This window comes from Scaptodrosophila lebanonensis, unplaced genomic scaffold, assembly GCF_003285725.1.
Source record: "Scaptodrosophila lebanonensis strain 11010-0011.00,11010-0021.00 unplaced genomic scaffold, SlebRS2 tig00000163-arrow-arrow-pilon, whole genome shotgun sequence".
Lineage (NCBI taxonomy): Eukaryota > Metazoa > Arthropoda > Insecta > Diptera > Drosophilidae > Scaptodrosophila > Scaptodrosophila lebanonensis.
Window position 1 is genome coordinate 877,426 of NW_022060598.1, and position 17,886 is coordinate 895,311.

The 17,886-nt window shown below is 41.9% G+C and overlaps 1 protein-coding gene across 3 annotated transcripts in view; it reads right to left on the reverse strand.

Moving 5' to 3' along the window:
• LOC115629749 (breast carcinoma-amplified sequence 3 homolog) overlaps positions 1-17,886 on the reverse strand; it is a 30,780-nt gene that overhangs the window by 7,966 nt on the left and 4,928 nt on the right. For 2 of the 3 annotated variants that reach the window (XM_030526287.1, XM_030526286.1), the window contains exons 2-7: positions 12,442-13,573; positions 11,459-11,765; positions 10,521-11,400; positions 10,159-10,465; positions 9,881-10,098; positions 9,661-9,804 (exon numbers count right to left, since the gene is read on the reverse strand). In XM_030526287.1, the coding sequence (XP_030382147.1) occupies positions 9,661-9,804; positions 9,881-10,098; positions 10,159-10,465; positions 10,521-11,400; positions 11,459-11,765; positions 12,442-13,208 (2,623 nt within the window). In that variant the 5' untranslated portion in view covers positions 13,209-13,573. Of the gene's footprint in view, positions 1-315; positions 6,900-9,660; positions 9,805-9,880; positions 10,099-10,158; positions 10,466-10,520; positions 11,401-11,458; positions 11,766-12,441; positions 13,574-17,886 lie in introns of those variants that run through there. The other variant, XM_030526285.1, reaches the window with a different exon arrangement.

The window sequence follows — 17,886 nt, forward strand, 5'->3', positions numbered from 1 at the left end:
TATACGATGGGTTTTTAATGATAAGTAGTGTACATATATGTAGTGCTGGGAGCATGCTTCCCCTTCATCTCAGATCTGGCATTATTCGGATAAGTTATGCCCATATGAAATGAGTTGAGACTAGACGGTTGTATTTCATTTTATGAGCTACCCAGGGTTCGGATTCCGTCTTGCCCCATGGGAATATGTTTTGGGTGTCTCCATTCAATCAAAAAGAAACCATGCTTTTTATGGTAGTTTTAACTAAAATTGCATTTATTTAATTGTACATATGTTTATATATAATTAAATTAATTCTTTCTTCTTTTTGTTGTTGTGTGTTTTTCTTTCCTCATTTAAAAATCATAAATACTGCAAGTTATATATTTATGTATGTATGTACAGAAAACGATACAAAATTTTTACACAATGCCGAAAGCTTATACAGATATTACAAATTCTTCTTCTTCGTTTTTGCCAAAAAAGCACAATAACAAAATAAACAAACAGAAAAAAAAGAGGGGCGTGGGGATGGGGACACAAATGTATATATTTTATATCTACGTTTTTTTTATAAATTGGTGTTTCCTCTTCTATTTTAAATTTGTTGCAATAAGTTAACACAGAAACAAACAGAAAGGATTTCAAACAGAAAAATTGAGAACAGTATTACAGTATGTCTGTAGTATAACGAGTCCTAAACGAGGCGATTGCTGGATCGATCTATTGATCAGTCATATATATATAATCTGGCAATACAAGTAAAAACTAACGAAACTTAACGAGAACCTAAAACAAATATCTATTGCTGTTGTTGGTGTTGATTTACTACTATTATTAGTATTATTATTATTATTATTGTATTGTGGCGTTAGACAGTGTCATAGTTGGTAGATAGAGTTGATAGCTGCATAAAAAGTCATGAAATTGCCGAGTACTAGAGTAGAACCAGCCGCACACACATTCCCGGGATAAGCAATGCAATTGGAACCATTTGAATATATATACACTATCTAGAACGATATCTCCCTTGTTTTCAGAACAAGAACACATTCCGGACAATCAGAAACAAATGTTCATCAATAGGAAAAGAATACGATTGGTTCGTAAAGATAATAAGAAGAAAGTATATTTCTGGTTCTGTACGTTACGATACGATTGGTTCGTACGATTATTTCGGGACCAATACAAAAGAAAAGTGAAATATTAAATGTTAAATTCCAGAGTACAATACATCTGGCAAATCATCAAGACGTGTAGTCTTTTCAGTTCCTGACCAAACGTAATGTATTCTTACTAAGCATATATCGCTACACAATCAATCAATATATATTTTTCAATGTTTAATGTTCATCAATAGGAAAAGACTACGATTGGTTCGTAAAGATAATAAGAAGAAAGTATATTTCTGGTTCTGTACGTTACGATACGATTGGTTCGTACGATTATTTCGGGACCAATACAAAAGAAAAGTGAAATATTAAATGTTCAATTCCAGAGTACAATACATCTGGCAAATCATCAAGACGTGTAGTCTTTTCTCAGTTCCTGACAAAACGTAATGTATTCTTACTAAGCATATATCGCTACACAATCAATCAATATATATTTTTCAATGGCTCCCAGCTGTGCAATCCTTGTTTCTTTCAAATGGTTAATGGTGGAGCTGGCACATACATGAGTGTGTAAGTGTGTGTGTGTGTGTGTGTGAAAAAATCGTACCAAGGCTGAGCATACGTTTTGGATGGAGAGGGGGATACAAAAATTGTTGTTCTTTTGTTTGGGTTTTATGTACAATGTACAACAAATAGCGACCAATTATTATATAATTTATGTTGTTTTTTGTTTTTTTTTTTTTTATATATATATATGTATATATATATTTATAGTTGTAGTTAATTCTAAAGCTAATTTCTTTTATGTATATAACTTTGCACTTAAAAATTGTTAGCGTTTTTTGTTTTTTTTTTTAATTGCAACATACTATGTCTATGCTGCTGTCGATAATCACATTTTTTTGTAAGGTTTTGTGGGGTTTTGTTGTTTTTTTTGTTTTTGTTGTATTTGTTGTTTAAATGTTTTGCACGCAATAAAAATTAGGCTACATAATTAGTGTGAGTGTCCGCTGCAGTGTTCATATATTTGTGGGTCTGGTCTGTCTGTCCGTCCGTCCGTCCGTCCGTCTGTCTGTTGGTGTTGGCTGTAACTTGAACTTTGTTACTACTTAAACGCTAAGAAACTGTTGTTGCTTTTGCTGTTGTCGTTAATATGCTTATGATGTACATATCTATGTCTGTATGTATAAAGGGCCTATATATGTATGTATGCATATAGCTGTATGCGCACACGCTCGATATGATCCAAAAATAAATAATATATGTGTTTAAAATGAAAAAAATATTGCAACACTTTTGACCTCGTTTCCAATTTTGATCGCATAGTCTTGTTTGTTTAAATATTGCCAGTATTGTATGGAAAAATCAGAAGAAAAAAAACAGCTCTAATTTAAGAAAATCAAGAAGACAAGCAGGTTTATGCGAATTAAAAAAAAAGTATAAATATATATTGTATATATATAACAGGTCTGGTTTCGTTAGAGATTTGGCTTAAGTTATGGTCAGGCGTGCAAACCATTTGCACACAAACTTGTCGCATTTTACAAGTACTCTTTGAATATAAACCTCCAAAGAGGTTTTTGTTTTGTAGCTAGAAACTATAAATTAGTATCGAATTCTTAATGGTTTTAATTGACGAAACATTTGTGAAATTTCACAAATTTTTGTGTAAATCAATTGCCAGTCTGGACATACCCAACATTTTCCGATGGTGGAAAGACATTTGACCTTCAATTGATTTCGAGAGAGTAAGACGATTTGTGGGCATTCCGCCACATCAATTTCGAAATCAGATCTAATCCTATACTAGTTGAAGCAAAGAAAAGAAAATCTCGATCATTCATTAGGTTCTTCTACAAAGTTGAAGATATCGAGCTATTCAATCAAATCTTGAATGATTGTTTCATTGTTAGTTCTAAGTAAACTTTCAAATCTCATTCCTAAGTAGCAAATGTATGTTTAAAAAAAAACCTATGTATAAAATACAATTTATAAGAAAAATGATAATAAAGATTTGCTGGAAGTTAACCAAAGTCCGATAGTATTTTTTTTTTTTTTTGTACATCTATCATATCGAGCGCGCACTTACTGATTTAGCATCAGCCTTTTCACACCTATTTCAAATAACTGATTGTTTTTTTTATAATTTTGTATACTTAGATTTTTCATAGCAATTTCTTGCCCTGGCCTTTAGAAAAGTGCAAACGTATAGCTGCTAGTTGTTGGGTAAGGTGAATCGTGGTCCTATTTGAAGAGTATGGGGTAGAACGTGATCTAAAAATCAAAGAAATCTTCATCATCTCATTGCTGTTCATTCCATTGCTGTGTTGTTTGTTGCCGCGTCATCCTCACTGCTTTTTGGCTGTCGTCGTCGTTGTCGTCATCATTACTTGGCCCTGATGGCGCCGCCATCGTTGCCGGTTCCGTGCCCTGATGGACGGCTCTCTGCGCCATTGTGGCCCGCATATAAATGCCAGAGAACAACGAGACTGAAAACGCACAACAAACAAATTGCTAATTCTTATCTCTTGCGGCGTTTAGTCTTCTTCTTCGTCGCACTCGGCTGACTGCCGCCCACACCCACGCCCACTCCACTGGACGTAGTTGCTCCCCCGCCAGCAGTCAGGCTGGTGGAGAGCGGCAGCGTCGTTGCCAATAAGGCGGCTGCAGCTGTCGCACCACTCGTCGAGGCTGTTGTGCTGCTTGTGCCCAGCAACATATCGATTCCCGATTCAGAAGCCAATGCGTTGACAGCGGCGGTTGTCTCCACGCTGCTCTCCTCGGCCGAGGATGTGGAGGAGGAGGTGGCCGCCTCAATAGCCGCTATTAGATTGATCTTATGCTCCAGCTTCTTCGTCTTGAGCTTGTGCGGTGTGCATAGATTGGCCATTGTCGTGTATATGGCATTGTCATCGGAGGTGGTTGCCGGCACGGGTCCTTCGCTGTCTGTTGTCGTGGAGGATTGGGCCAGAGAGCAGGCATCGGCGCTGCTGGCAAATTGCAGCAAATCCGTGCCCTCTTCGTCATCGACTGCTTCGGCCCCGACTGGTGATCCCATCATGTCCAGGTCCAGTTGGGAGTCGCACATGCTAATCAGCGGACGCAGTTCCTCATCATCGGGTGGTGGTGGTGGCAGTGCAGCCTGTTGTTGTTGCTGCTGCTGCTGCTGCTCTCGTTGCTTGGCGCGTTTGTGCTTTTTGTTCAGCTTCTTCGGCTCCTCCATAACAATTATCTCCTCGGAGCCGGAGGAGTTGTTTGAGTTTGTTGCGGCCGTGTACTTTTTTGTTGCTGATCTCAGTGGCTCCTCCACCTTCGTCTCCGCCTCGGTTTCGGTCACTGACTGCGTTAACTGAGCATATTCGTTCTCATAGTGTATGGAGCCGCAGAGGGCGAGAATTAAGTTCTGATCAGCGAGTACGGCCGGCAGGGTACGCGGCGTCTCTGTCGCCTCCTCCTGCAACGGACTCTCAAAGTTAATTAGACTCATCGAGGACGACTCACTGGACGCGATCACACTTTTTGGCAGCATTTCGAGCGGCTCAAGTGGCTCGAGCGCTGGCAGCGGAGGCAAAGCTTCCAGTGGTTTGAGTGCACTTAAAAAATCATCAAAATTGGTGGTGGCTGCTGCCGCTGCTGCGGCTGAAGCCGTCGACAATGTTGTTGTGCTGCGCCTCGATTCTGATGGTTGAGTGGTAGTCTTTGTGGCTTTCCGGCCAGGCGAAGCAGCTAGACTGGGAAAATCGGTGCTAGAAGTCGCGGTCATATGCTCTGAGCTTCGGTCTTTATTGCTGTTATTGGAGGAGGAGCTCTGATCAAGTGGTTCGGCAGTGGACAGACTACGCCATGGACTGGACAGTTCGCGAAACGATGGTAGGGCCACCGATGTCGTTGTCGGCGGTGTCTTGTTGGCTTTCTTGCCACTAATCGCCTGCTGCTCCAGCTCCTGTTTACGTATCGGTTTCGCCTCTAACTTCTGCTCTTTATCATTCTCCGCTTTCTCGTTCTTCATTTCGATCACCTTCACCGTGTAGCTTTTGTGCGTGGGTGTCGCTTCTTCAAAAGCACTTTTCGGCTCTTTTTTTGGATCGCTTTTCGGCAGGTTCTTCGGCACACTCGCCGCTGGCTTGCTTTCTGGCGGTCTCTCTTCACTCTCACTTGGCGTTGTGGTCTTTGGCTTTACCTCTGGTTTTCTCACCACTTCCTCACCATCTCCTTTTGTCGACTTTGCTTGTATTTGTATTTCCTCGTTGAGCTTGAGTTTTTCTTTAGGACCCTCTTCTTTGGGCAGCTCCTCTTCTTCTTTAGGATTTTCCTCTACTTTGGGCTTCTCATCGTCCTTAGACTTTAACCTTTTGGTCTTTTCCTCCTTCATCTGCTTTGTATTGCTGTCTGGCTGCGTTCTAATTTTCGTGGTTTTGGCCGGCATTTCTGTTTCCATTTCACCGGACACCCCTTCGGTCTCCAATTCTACAATTGGGTCCCCGGCCGAAGTCTCAACATGCAAACTCAATCCCTGGGCACTGGCACTGTTCACCATAACAGCCGCAATGCTGGTGGCATTAGCCAGTAGGCTGTCTGCATGATCATCATCCGCCTCTTCATGGTCCTGCTCCTTTTCCTGTTCCGACTGGGCCGGCTTAGCCGCTTCGTTTTTTACATCCGCAGCTGCAGATTTGTCTTTGTTATTGCTTCTCTTCTCGCCCTGTAGCTCTGCAGCCGCCTCCGACTGTTTCAGGACCAGGCTTTCGCTTATTCCAACTTTGGCCTTCTGCTTCGCCGCCTTCGATTTTTTCGATGACTTGCTGTTGGTCGCCCGCGTGCTTGTGCTCGACATTATCGAGGTTTGCAGCTCATCCTCGGTAGCCTCGCGGTCATCCTCGCTAGTTGTGGCTGAAGCTGAGCTCATGTTCCGGGAAGGTAACGAGCTCTTGGCCAATTGTTTGGCCTTTTGCGGTTGTGGCGTTGTGGCAGCTTTTGTCGTATTTTCAAGCAACGATTTTTGCGGCTTGTTTAGATGCGATAGTTCGGCAAACTTTTGCGCATGGGCCGCATCCTCTTGTTGCGCCGCAGCCGCGGCCGCCGCGGCCTGGGACTTTAGCTTTCCCTCGCGCTGGTGCGACTTTTGTTTCTCCTTTTGCGTGAGCACCTCGTCCACCTCTTTCGCTATGACGGGCACAATCAGTTTGTTAACCAGCACCACAGGCGGCGTATTGGTATCGAGGTGGTGCTGTCCTTGCTGTTCCTGTGACTGCTGCTTGGGCAGTTCCTTTTCGTGCTTGCGCTGCTCGAGCAAATCATCACAAAAGATGGCGACAACGGGTCGGAACAGCGCCTCATCACAATTCTCGTGTATGACACAATCCTCGGCCGCCAATTGGCCCACAACCTCGTCCAACATGTCTGTCTGCAGCTCTGCACTCCGACCGGAGTTCACATTCGTAACTGTGCCCAGTGGATTCACAATTTTTTCAATTTTAGCCGCTGCTGGCTGACACTTTCCCTGACCTCCCTGACCATGGCCCTGACTCTGATCATAGGAGCAAATATTGGGCAGGGCCGAGGCTAGGGCGGCCATGGCCATGGAGCTGGTTGCTGGCAATTGTGAGCGATTCGTTGTCATTGGCAAGCGCTTGATTTCATCATCATGGTCGTCGACAAGAGCGGCTCCACCGTGGCCCTCCACTGGCTCGTCTTCATCATGCTCGGCAAGGGCATCGTAGTAACAGGCATTATCGCTGGCTGCTTGCTTGTTAGTTCCCAGTGTCGCGTCGGTATTTCCCGCATTTGGAAGCAACAGATGCGCGCCTACGGTTGCATTTGTTGTTGTTGTGGTTGTGGTTGTTGTTGACAACGCGAGGGGGAGACAGAGAAGAAGAAGAGAAAAAAAATTTTATGAGAAAAGCGCATTTCATACAGGAATAAACAAAAAGCCAAAGGCGGGGTTTTTTTTCGTTTGTAATAACTCGAAAATTGAATTGCTTTTAATTTGAAAAGTGCGTCTTCAAAATTGAAACTAGAGCGAATAATGTTGAATTCATTTGTATTTCTTTAAAATTGAAAATATGACTATTTGAAATTGGCAGTTGTCGATAAAGCAGTGCAAAACGAGCGCTAAAAACACGCAATATTAACATTTTTTATTTATTTATTAATAACAAAAACAAATCATAAATGCTATTAGAAACAACTTTTTCAAACGCAATGGGTTGCAACTTAAAAAAAAAATATAGAACGCTAACGAAGTCTTCTTTTATGGTTGTTTTTAAATTTTGTTGAGCAAGTGGTGTTTTTGGTGTTTTGACTAGCCAGTAATGCTACGAAATTTTAGATGATAATTAGCAAAAGAATGGCGCTATTTTATATTAATTATTTGAATATACATGTCAAAACGAAATCAAAAAGCAAGAAGAAACATAAAAGAAATTATAAGAATGGGCGCCATTGCAAATGCAATTTGTCTTTTAATTTGAAATGAATTTTGAATTTAGTAGTTTGTTTAATTTTTTCTTATTTGACAATTTCAATTGGCTTTAAAGAAAATTATATGGCTTTGGCTTTTTTTAAAACTCATGTATGTGCTCTCTCTCTCTCTCTCTCTGTCTTTTTCTCTCTCTCTTTCGCCTCAGCTGTTAACTACGTTCATCCCTTTTTTCTCACGCTCTCTCTCTCTCTCTCTCTCGCAATCGTTCGCTTTCTCACTCTCACACCATGAATTGTTGTGCATTGGGAAGAGCAGCAACAACAATAACTCCTAGAGTCATTTTAAAATTTCAGAAGTAGAAATAACGGGAAGTGCCCATAAAAGAGTCAGGATTGGAATTATTGTTGCAAGCAAAAAGAGAAGTGTGGTCTTAGAGCAGGGATATATGGATATGAAATGCAATGTGATTAATGGACAGCCTGAGGTGATGAACTACATATGGAAAATATTCAGAATACAGATCTTGTTATTGGTTATACTTGCTGAAAAAGAAGCAAAAGTTTATTGATCTAGGAGACATTCATGCGATCTTTAGAGCAGTATGGATAGATGAATAGACGATAGATGTATGCATATATGTATGTATGTTGATGAGAGGTGAGGATTATTGGGGACCACATTTGGATCTTTGGATTGCCCGTTATTATCAGAGTCAGAGGATTTTTGGATCATTGAGTAAAGCGTTTGAAAGCCAATTTTTAGGTAACTGTGGTTGCTTGGTTGGTTGGTTGGTTGTGTGTGTTTATTTGTTTGTTTGTTTGTGTGCTAAGTAAGTATGTAGACAAACGAAGTCCGAAACATTTGTTCATTTTTGTAGAGTTCTGAGCTGTGACAAAAATGTTGTTAGCTTAAATTTAGATCATATACAGAAAATATATATGTAATAATATATATTTAAAAGATATTTTAAGATTTACTTTTTATTTTTCTTGTTGTTGGGAATGCTTTGCTTAAATTTTTAATATAGTATGATGTAGAATGTACGCTACAAGAACTAAAAGTAAAGGACTACACACACAAATACGAATACAAATATAAACACACACACGCACACACAACATAAACACTCACAGAAACGCACAGACAAACAGCAGAAGTAGTAGTAATAGTTGTTGTTGTTGTTAATATGTTGTGGAAGCGAAGCGTAGTGAAGAATAAGGTGGGTTTTTGTGGTGGCATGCAAGCGAGTGCCGCCCAAGGGTCGAGTGTCACGCTGATCACAGATCGGGTCACTGCGTCTACAATTCCAACTGCTGTTGGGGGGGTGGGGACTCAACAACTTGCCAATTTCGTGATGTCAAATATTTCACAATTATTCAACAATTCAATTTTTAATTAACCATATATTTTGTTATGTTCGTAAACGGGTAAAAGTTCAAGTTAGGCGAAATTTAAATTTAAAAAAAAGAGACGCCGCGCACGGTTTGAACTCAAACGGGAAGATATAGAAGAGTTACAGACACAGTAAGCGGTAACGGTTAACAGTTAACTGCTGGTAATAAACAGTTGCTGACAGGAGTAATGGTTCACGTCTAACGGTTCTTAGTTTGTTAACAGATAATTAGAATTGTGGTTACAGAGGTACTGTTAACAACTAAGCTTCAACTGTTAATAGTTAGCGGTTAACAGCCTAGAAGTTTTTAAAAGCTTAGACTTTTTCAAAAGTTATCTTAAGTCGGCCTCACATTGTCAACAGATAGGTCGAATTTGTCATGAAAGCATGACTGTTAAAGTCCTAACATTAACGGTTAAGCTACAACTGTTATTAAATATGAACTGTCACCAGTTTAGTTTTCGTTAAACGCAAACTTTTTATAGATTACTACAGGCCGGCCTAATACTGTTAACAATAATTTGGAATAGTCAATAAGATATGACTGTTGATGTTTAACAGGTCACAGTTAGCGGCTAACCGTTAGACGTGAAAGTCTGAAACAACTAACTGACCCCGATCAGCTGTTTTCCGTTTTAAGCAATATAATCGTTCCTTTTTTTTTTTTGCGAAATTCCAGTCAACAGATAGCAGTCTGTATATTACAGCGAGTCAACACAATTAGTTTAGTGTAAAGATATATGCCCACTTACCTGGTTCACGGCGGGCGGTCGGTGGTGCCTCACGCATAGCATCAGCTAAATCCTCTTTCAGGCGCGTATCGCCTGGGCCATAGTCCGAGTCCAAATGCCCATGGCGAAAGCGATCCATCAGCTTAGGGCTCTGCTCAATGCTGCCTGGAAGTGAAAGGCGAGACAGGAAGTGGTTCGGATATGCTATTTTGGATGAGTATTAAACAGTTGTCACACTTACTATACGAGCCCGATTCAATTAGTACTGGCACGCCGCCACGTGAAGCGGTGGTCGACGTTGTGCCTGCATTCGGAGGCATATTTAGCGGACTGGAACGTTCCGCTGCCGGTCCACTTGAGATGCTGGTTAACGAGGTGGCTGACGATGGCATCGATGAGCTGGTCGTCTTGGTTACACCAATTTCCACAGCTTCCGCATCCACGTGATTCAAATTGGAGCTGCAACAAGTTCATGAATATTAATCTACTACGTTGTCAAGGCATGTCTCGAAAACTCACCCGCTAGGCGTGTTATAATTCTTGAACACAAACTGCGGACCCATCCACAGACGCCGATGCGGACCGGCGTGAGTGATTATCTCGACTTGGGCAAGCCAGCTCTCCGCACGCTCATCGGGCTCATCAAAATGATGTCCACTGTCCATTAGCAGGCTTGCGTACCGATCCTTGATAAGCCAATTGTCCAGCGCGAGCGGTGGTATGATTTCTTGAGATCCATCCTTGCGTCTACCAAGGTTCCACTGAGCCTTGGCCTCCACCTCAAGCTCAATGGGCGTGTCATCACAAATCTTCTCTTTGGCAACATCTGTGTAATGAGGCGTTTTACAAATAATTTTAAATGAAAGGTTTATGACACTCACTTGAGGCTAATTTCGTGTCCAGGTCGTACTGTATAAGCGCGCCATGGCCGGCCATGACAAAGAGCGAGTCGACAGCCTTGCGCTGCATGCGATGGGGCGCCTCGCGCGTTGCCGTCGGCGGGTCGAGAAGCCATGAGCGTGACTTCGCAAAAATGGCGCAAACGCTGAGTGGCTTGCCGCTATCATCAGATAGTGAAGAAAGTCGCTGGCGTTGAGAGCCGCCTCCAGATCCGCCGCCTGAGCCACTGGATGCACCACCACCCAGCGCTGTCGAGCCGGGCGGTGTGCCGAGGACAAAGGGTTGACGCAGTTGCGCTAACGGCTGCACCACAGACGGCCGCGGGAATGGCGGCAGCGTTGGATTGTGGTACGGCTGCAGCGATTGCACGAATGTTGTGCTCTCCGAGTGCGAGATGGGCGAACTGGATCGTCCATCGGCGCCGAGGCCGGCGGAACGATGGAAACGTGACAGCTTGTTCACTACATGGAGCGAGCTGTGCGTGCGCACGCCCATGGCACCGCCGTAGGGCGTGATCGGGAAGACGTGCGTGGTACCTCGCAGCGTGGAGACCGCCGCCCAACGCGAGTCCAGCGAGAAGGCAATGTGCTGCACCTTGGCGCTAGTGTCGCCGCGATGCAGCACATACAAATGATGTACGGCTGCTAGGCTGGCGCCCACCGGGTGCGGTTGAATGCGAAAGACATGAAAGTCGTGACCCCGACGATCTGCGGTTAGCAGCAGCATGCCCGAGCTGTCAAACTCCATGGCCACCAAGGCCTCACTGTGTGCGATAAAGTGCGCCACAATGGGGTCGCCGACGCCACCGGCATGCGCGGTCGATGGTGTGCCTGTCGTCGGGCTGTATTCCTTAATGGGGTGCTGCAAATACTTAACATTGATCGACTGCTTTAGCGGTGTGTTTATCTCCAATACTTACCTTGACATCAATTATAGTCACCACACCGGACTGTTTGGCATCTACCCCGGCCCCGCTGGGAGAATCGAAGCTGCTACTTTTTGAACTGTTGCCGCTGCCGGCACTAGCACCAGTCAGACCAGCGGCTACCTGTTCTCCCAACTCACGCAGACCCTTGCCAAGAGATTTAGCCGCATTGAGCACGGTGGCTGTGTAGCTGGGTACGCCCTCGCCATCGCAGCCACCACCACTGCGCTTTGAGTGCAACAGTTTGTGTTCCGCATAAGCCAGCCAGCGTGGACCCAACGCTATTGGGTTAGGATTAATGCTGCAATTGAGCGAGATGAACAATCAATTAATCAACATACGAGATAACTAGATAGTTGTTAACCGTCCAAAACCGACCATTGAATACGAACTAATTGGTGGTTTAAATAATTAACCATGAAGACTAGACGTGTGTAATTAGTAGATTGGGGGATTGAGGACTGTTTCTTGCTATTAAGAGCTCTTTTCGTCTTAAGAAAGAATAGGAACGGCTTAAATAACACTGTTAGCAGCCAGCATTACTTTGCAAAGCGTCAAACAAGGAACCTGAAAAGGTTTCCGAAAAAGCTACCATCAACTGGATTCGAAAAAATGGTTAGTTTACGCAATTACCGCCTGTAATAAGTAGAATACCTTGCGGATTATTTCTACGTCATACAGTTTACATATAATGTTCCTTTCCTCAAGAGTAGTTTATAGGACAGATTTAGCCACTAATACTTCTTCCCAAAGCATCAAAAGACTGTCCTGAAAAGGTAACGACCTCGACTCTACTCAAATTAACTCTCAGATAGAGGAAAGATTTGATATTATTGTATCACATTATCTATTTTGAGCGGTAAAGGTAATTCGTTTTTCACGGTTCAGCTGGTTTCTTAATGTGGCATTAATGAAGGCAACTAAGCCGTTTTCGTTTTAAAGTTGAATGCTCTTAAATCGTAGAGACTTCTACTTACCCTGGACTTGGATAGCAGGTGGTAACCGTCAGACGATCCTCAAGTGTACGCGCATCGAAGACGGCAATACGCTCGTGAAATGTGATGGCCACCGCTGTGCGATTGGCCAATATGTCGAGCACCGGATTCTTGAACTTGATCGTCTTTACCTGTGCACCCGTTTTCAGGGACACAAAGTTCACTGCGCTAAATTGGGGCCCCGTTGCTCCACTGCTGCCGACTGCACCAGATCCTCCGCCAACACCACCGGCCAAAACACCGCTAGCAGCTGCACTGCCGCCATCGACTAGCGCCACTAGTGGACGCTTTTCAGCAAATGCGTCGACAGGTTCATCGGCACGCCCATTATCGTTAAGTGCCGCTGCAGAAGCTGGTGTGGGTAGGACACGCAGGGCAGTAACGACGCCATGGCGCCAGGATAACACCTCGACAGCCTCACCATTGGCGGGTATGGCCCACACCTGGACTCCGAGGCCATAGCCCAAAATGAGAAGTAGCGGCGGTGCTGCGTTCCCCTCCAACTCCCAGTCATCACCAAAACGTGGATCACTGACATCGGCACAGGTTTCGAAGCGGGCCCAGGTGATGGTATCCTTAGGATCGGTCACCGGTTGGTGCACAAGCGTCACATCATTAATGAAACCGATGGCCGAGTCCAATATGGAGCGATCACTAACTGTCTGCGGTGGCACAATGGCCGGTACGGCCATTCCACGCTGACCACCACCACCACCGATCATATTACGGCGCGGCGAGTCCGCTGACATTTTTGAATTGCTCTTCCTCACCAGGAGCTTCTTATCTGGGCTCGAAAGGCTCCCAAGCGTTTGGAGCAGCGGTTGCGGCCCCGTCCGCTGTTGTTTGACCCTTGCGCGTCACTGTTGCCCTCTCGCTCGCTCGCGCTCAGCTGTTTGATTGGAAAACAAATTGCTGTCGCTGCTTCTTCTTCTGTTGCTGCCGCTGCGACGCTGGAGACAGACTGTCTGTCTGTGGAACGACGACGCTGCTATCGTCGATGTTGCTGCTGTTCTCTTTCTCTTTCTCTCTCTCTCTCTCTCTCTTTGTCAGTTCTGCCGCAGCAGCTGCTTCTTCTTCTTTTTCTCCTTGTTCTTTGTTGTTGTTGGCGCTACAACTGCAAATAGAAAGAAAAATAAATACATGCATAAGTACAAATGTATACGTGTGTGTGTGTGTTGGTGCGTGTATATGTAAATAAACAAAGCTTCATTGCAGTGTATGCGCTCTTTACGCTCTCCTCCATTTCGCTCTTTATACACTAACATGCATTGGAAAACCATTTTCAAATCTGCATGCCTCTTGTAACCATCCATATCCATAAAAGGCAAAAATCCAGAACGTAATTAACGATGCCCCCGATGTCGGTACGTTTGCATTTATCTGTTTGTGTATTATTGATATAATATTGATAAGATAAGACAAAGTACCATCAATTTGTTTCAGTGCAAACCAATTAAAAAAGTCGCTGAAAGGCTTTTTCGCCTTTGTTCACATTCCTTGGGTATTCGCAACCATCTGATAGCTTAAAGCTAAGTAAGATTTAGTCTAAAAATCTATGTATGATAAATTAATTATCGCTCTGCCGAAACTATAATCTTAAACCGTCTTATTTGGCATTAACCTTCTTATAGAATAAATTCCAAAATATTTTGGGTTGTATTACAAATTTTTATGTAATATTTGGTTGTATAATTCCTTGAATAAAATTCCAAGAGTTTGATAGAAAAAAGGTTTTCTGTTGTCTTCCGGTTGTCTTTTAAGGGAAACAGAATCAAGTACATTACCGGTTCCAAAATTGGTAACCCCCTCGCAAAGAAATGTGTTACTTTCAGTTTCATTTTAGATTTTGATTCCGCATTATTTAAACGAATAGGAAAATGGGAATATGCTAGAAGTTTGAAATCCAAATCATAGAAATCATTAAAAAATAATTTTCGTATCTAGTATTTAAACTAATGAGATAGGGTTTATATATTGGAAATCATTACATTAGAATTAATATTTTTCGCTCTCGTACATTATCTTTTCATTCACACACACTAGCACTAGTCTAGTTTATAGTCTAGTATTAAGACTGATGTCATAAGGCTTTTTATATTAGAAATCAGTTGAATAGAATATAGTGTATAGAGAAGAGTATATAGTAGAGAGGGTTCACTTCTTCTTCACCCTTTCGCCCTGCCCACCCCACAAGCGTTCTTCCCCAACCGTTTTGTTTCGCTCATTCCACTCACATTGCTTGTGTATGTGTGTACGGTTCAATAAAACTGTTTTAATCTTTGCACACTCGTGTCGACTCCCCGCGGCACCCCACCGACGAGGCAGGGCACCCCGCAGAAAATCAAACGTGCGACCACTTTTAACTTTTATTAGCGAATTACGTGTTCTTTTCCTTGTTTATTTTATTTAGTTCTTTTTGCCATTATTATTGCTGATGCTCTTCACATTTTTTGCGCTCTCCGCTCACACACACACACATATGTACATAGTTAGCTATCCACATGTATGTATGTGTGGGAATGTACATACATATATACATATGTAAATGGCACATTGCCTTGCATCATTCCACAGGGCTTAAATTAAGTGCAATAAAACAAAATATTCACACCCCTCAAATCCGAGTATACTCGTAGATACATACATATGCATGTATGTATGTATGTATGTACATATGTTACGTATGATGTACATTTAAAAATAGTAGTAATTGAAAAAACAAATGCGATATGTTGGCCAAGCAATTGCTCGCAAATTTGCAAGCTATTGTACACTTATTTATGTATTATATTATATCCAGCTCTTACAATATGGACGTACATACATATGTACATACTTGTATGTACTTACGCACTTTTCTCAAACAACAGACACTCCTCACACGCACATCAATCTCGGCGCCCCCCAGACCCACAACAAATTGAAAAAACAAAAAGCAAAACACGCGCAAGGCAAAATCCACACATGCATACATACATACATATACATATGTTATATTTATGCATAAGCTCGTATATACAGACATATGTATGTACATATGTATACACAAGCGAATAGCAAAAACAGCCAATGAAACGTCATAGCCATAAAAGCAAATTAGTAAACAATTTTTTCTCTAACTTGTTTGTTTGTAAACTGTAAACGTTAAGAAAACAGAAATATGTGTCAAGAGGACATGAATAATGCCAGCAGGTAAGTCGATACCGATACATGGTCGATGGTTCCAGACGCAGTCTAAGAACTCAAACGATCAGCTGAGTCATTTCTCTACTTAATGCCTTCCAAGTGGAAAACCCCAATGGTTTCAATTAAATTTTTTTTTGTGATCAATTAAAAATAATAATTATTTGCTTAAGCCCTTGTTACTCGGAATTATTGAATTCCGTTTAAAGAAGACAAAGAAAAGGAGTAAAACCTTATGGTCCCACCCTTTTCCTAAATTTTACCAATCATGCCTATGACAGCAATTATGTAGCTAGTTAAAAATAAATAAAAAAAAACATTACCAAAACAAAAATGCAATATCAAAATAAAGCGAAAACTTCTTACTACTAAGACCGAAGGTGGTACCGATCGTTCGGATGGCAACCATAAGATATAGTAGACGGACTTTAATGAAACTCCAAAACATTTGCTTTAGATATTCTTATCTCAGTGAAAAAGTTATTTTACTAAGAAACATTTTTTCAATTGATCTGGCAGCTATATCAAATATTTATATCAAATATTTAACAAACTTGCTCTGCGTATACAAAAGACGAGTCGGCGTAACAAGTTTGGTGGCCTTAGCTGTTATGATTGAAAAGTTATCGATGTTCATACAGACGGACGGTCTATATCGATACCGATAACAATGGGTCTGGCACGATTCCATCCACTTGTTGCATATATGCATACTTTTTAGGTTAGCCTTTTACCCTTTGGATAGTTTCGAATCTGCATTAAAAGATTCATCTGAGAGATGTTACAAAAAAAAGGAACTCAATAATAAAAGCAGGTCAGTAACATTTACTGTTTTATTGTTGACACACGGCCTAAGGATTTAAGGATTAGAATTTCTTAGGTTGGACCAGAAACCACATCCTGTGGCCTCACAGAGAAAGAGACCCGAAAGAAAAGGTTTACGGGGTATAAGGTGAAGAGAAGAGAGCTTTTCAGTTGGCCCCAGAAACCACATCCTGTCACCTCACACAGACTTCTCTAAGCTTCCTGAAAGAGCCCCAAAATTCAGGGCAGATCAATCACTCAACATCAGCATCAGACCACGGCCCAAACGATGGATTGAGTGTCAGCACTTATCGCACGCAATTACATACATATGTTTGACTTAAAATTCCAAATAGTTTTTTTTGAATCGATATGCCAGCTTTGCAATACATATTTTCAATTGAATATTGCAAAGTTTTTCAACAACAACATTGGATGGGAATTGGTTTAATCAATTCAGTTTATTTATTGTAATTCACTTTAACTATCAAATCATAAAATCCACACACACACGCATATACTGAATTTATTTCTGTACAAGTCAACTGGCCAAGTTGCATAGCTCTAACTGAAATACTTAGTTTGCAAAATACAGACGTTCAGATGGACAGACAGACAAGGGAAAAAGGATACGAGCTGTAAATACCTTTGGAATTTTGCTATGAATATTTTATAGTTGTGCATAGCTTTGGTACAAATTCTGGCTTAATTAATGATAGTAGGGTATACCACAAGCATCAACGTACACTGACTGCATTCCTCAGTTGTTTTTCCACACGCGCGAGCAATAGAACACGTCCATGCAAATAAGTAAGAGTTACACACAGACACACACACACACCTGCTTGCATACCAGCTGCACACCCACCCTACTCTACCATACCCTACCACCGTACATCCGCACATACTTAAATGGTGACCCAAAACAGGGGAGGCGCAATACCCAACGCATTTGTCTTTGTTTAGCAATAATAAGCAGCAAAGTTTTTACGCTTTGTGCGCGACTGTTTTCAATGTGTGTGTATATATATATATATATATATCTGTGTATAGGTGTGTATGTCAATGTTAATAAGCAAAGCTGGACAGGCAGTTCAACTAGCCAGTCAGTCAGTCAGTCAGTCAGTCACTCACTCAGTTAGTCAGCTCAACGTTTGTTCAATTTCTTAATGCACGCAATATATACAAACACACATGCATCATGCATACATGTATACATATACATACATATATACATTATCAAGGCGTGTGTGTGTGTGTGTGTGTGTGTTTGTGACATTGTTTATATTGTCCGTTGCCAAAGCCACTTGACAAATCTATACAAAAATCTACACAAAGAAAACCACAAATACACGCATATGCAATAATTATATTGCGAACAGGTGTTACTAAAAATAATAACAATACATATATGCACAAATATATGTGCTGTGTCTATGT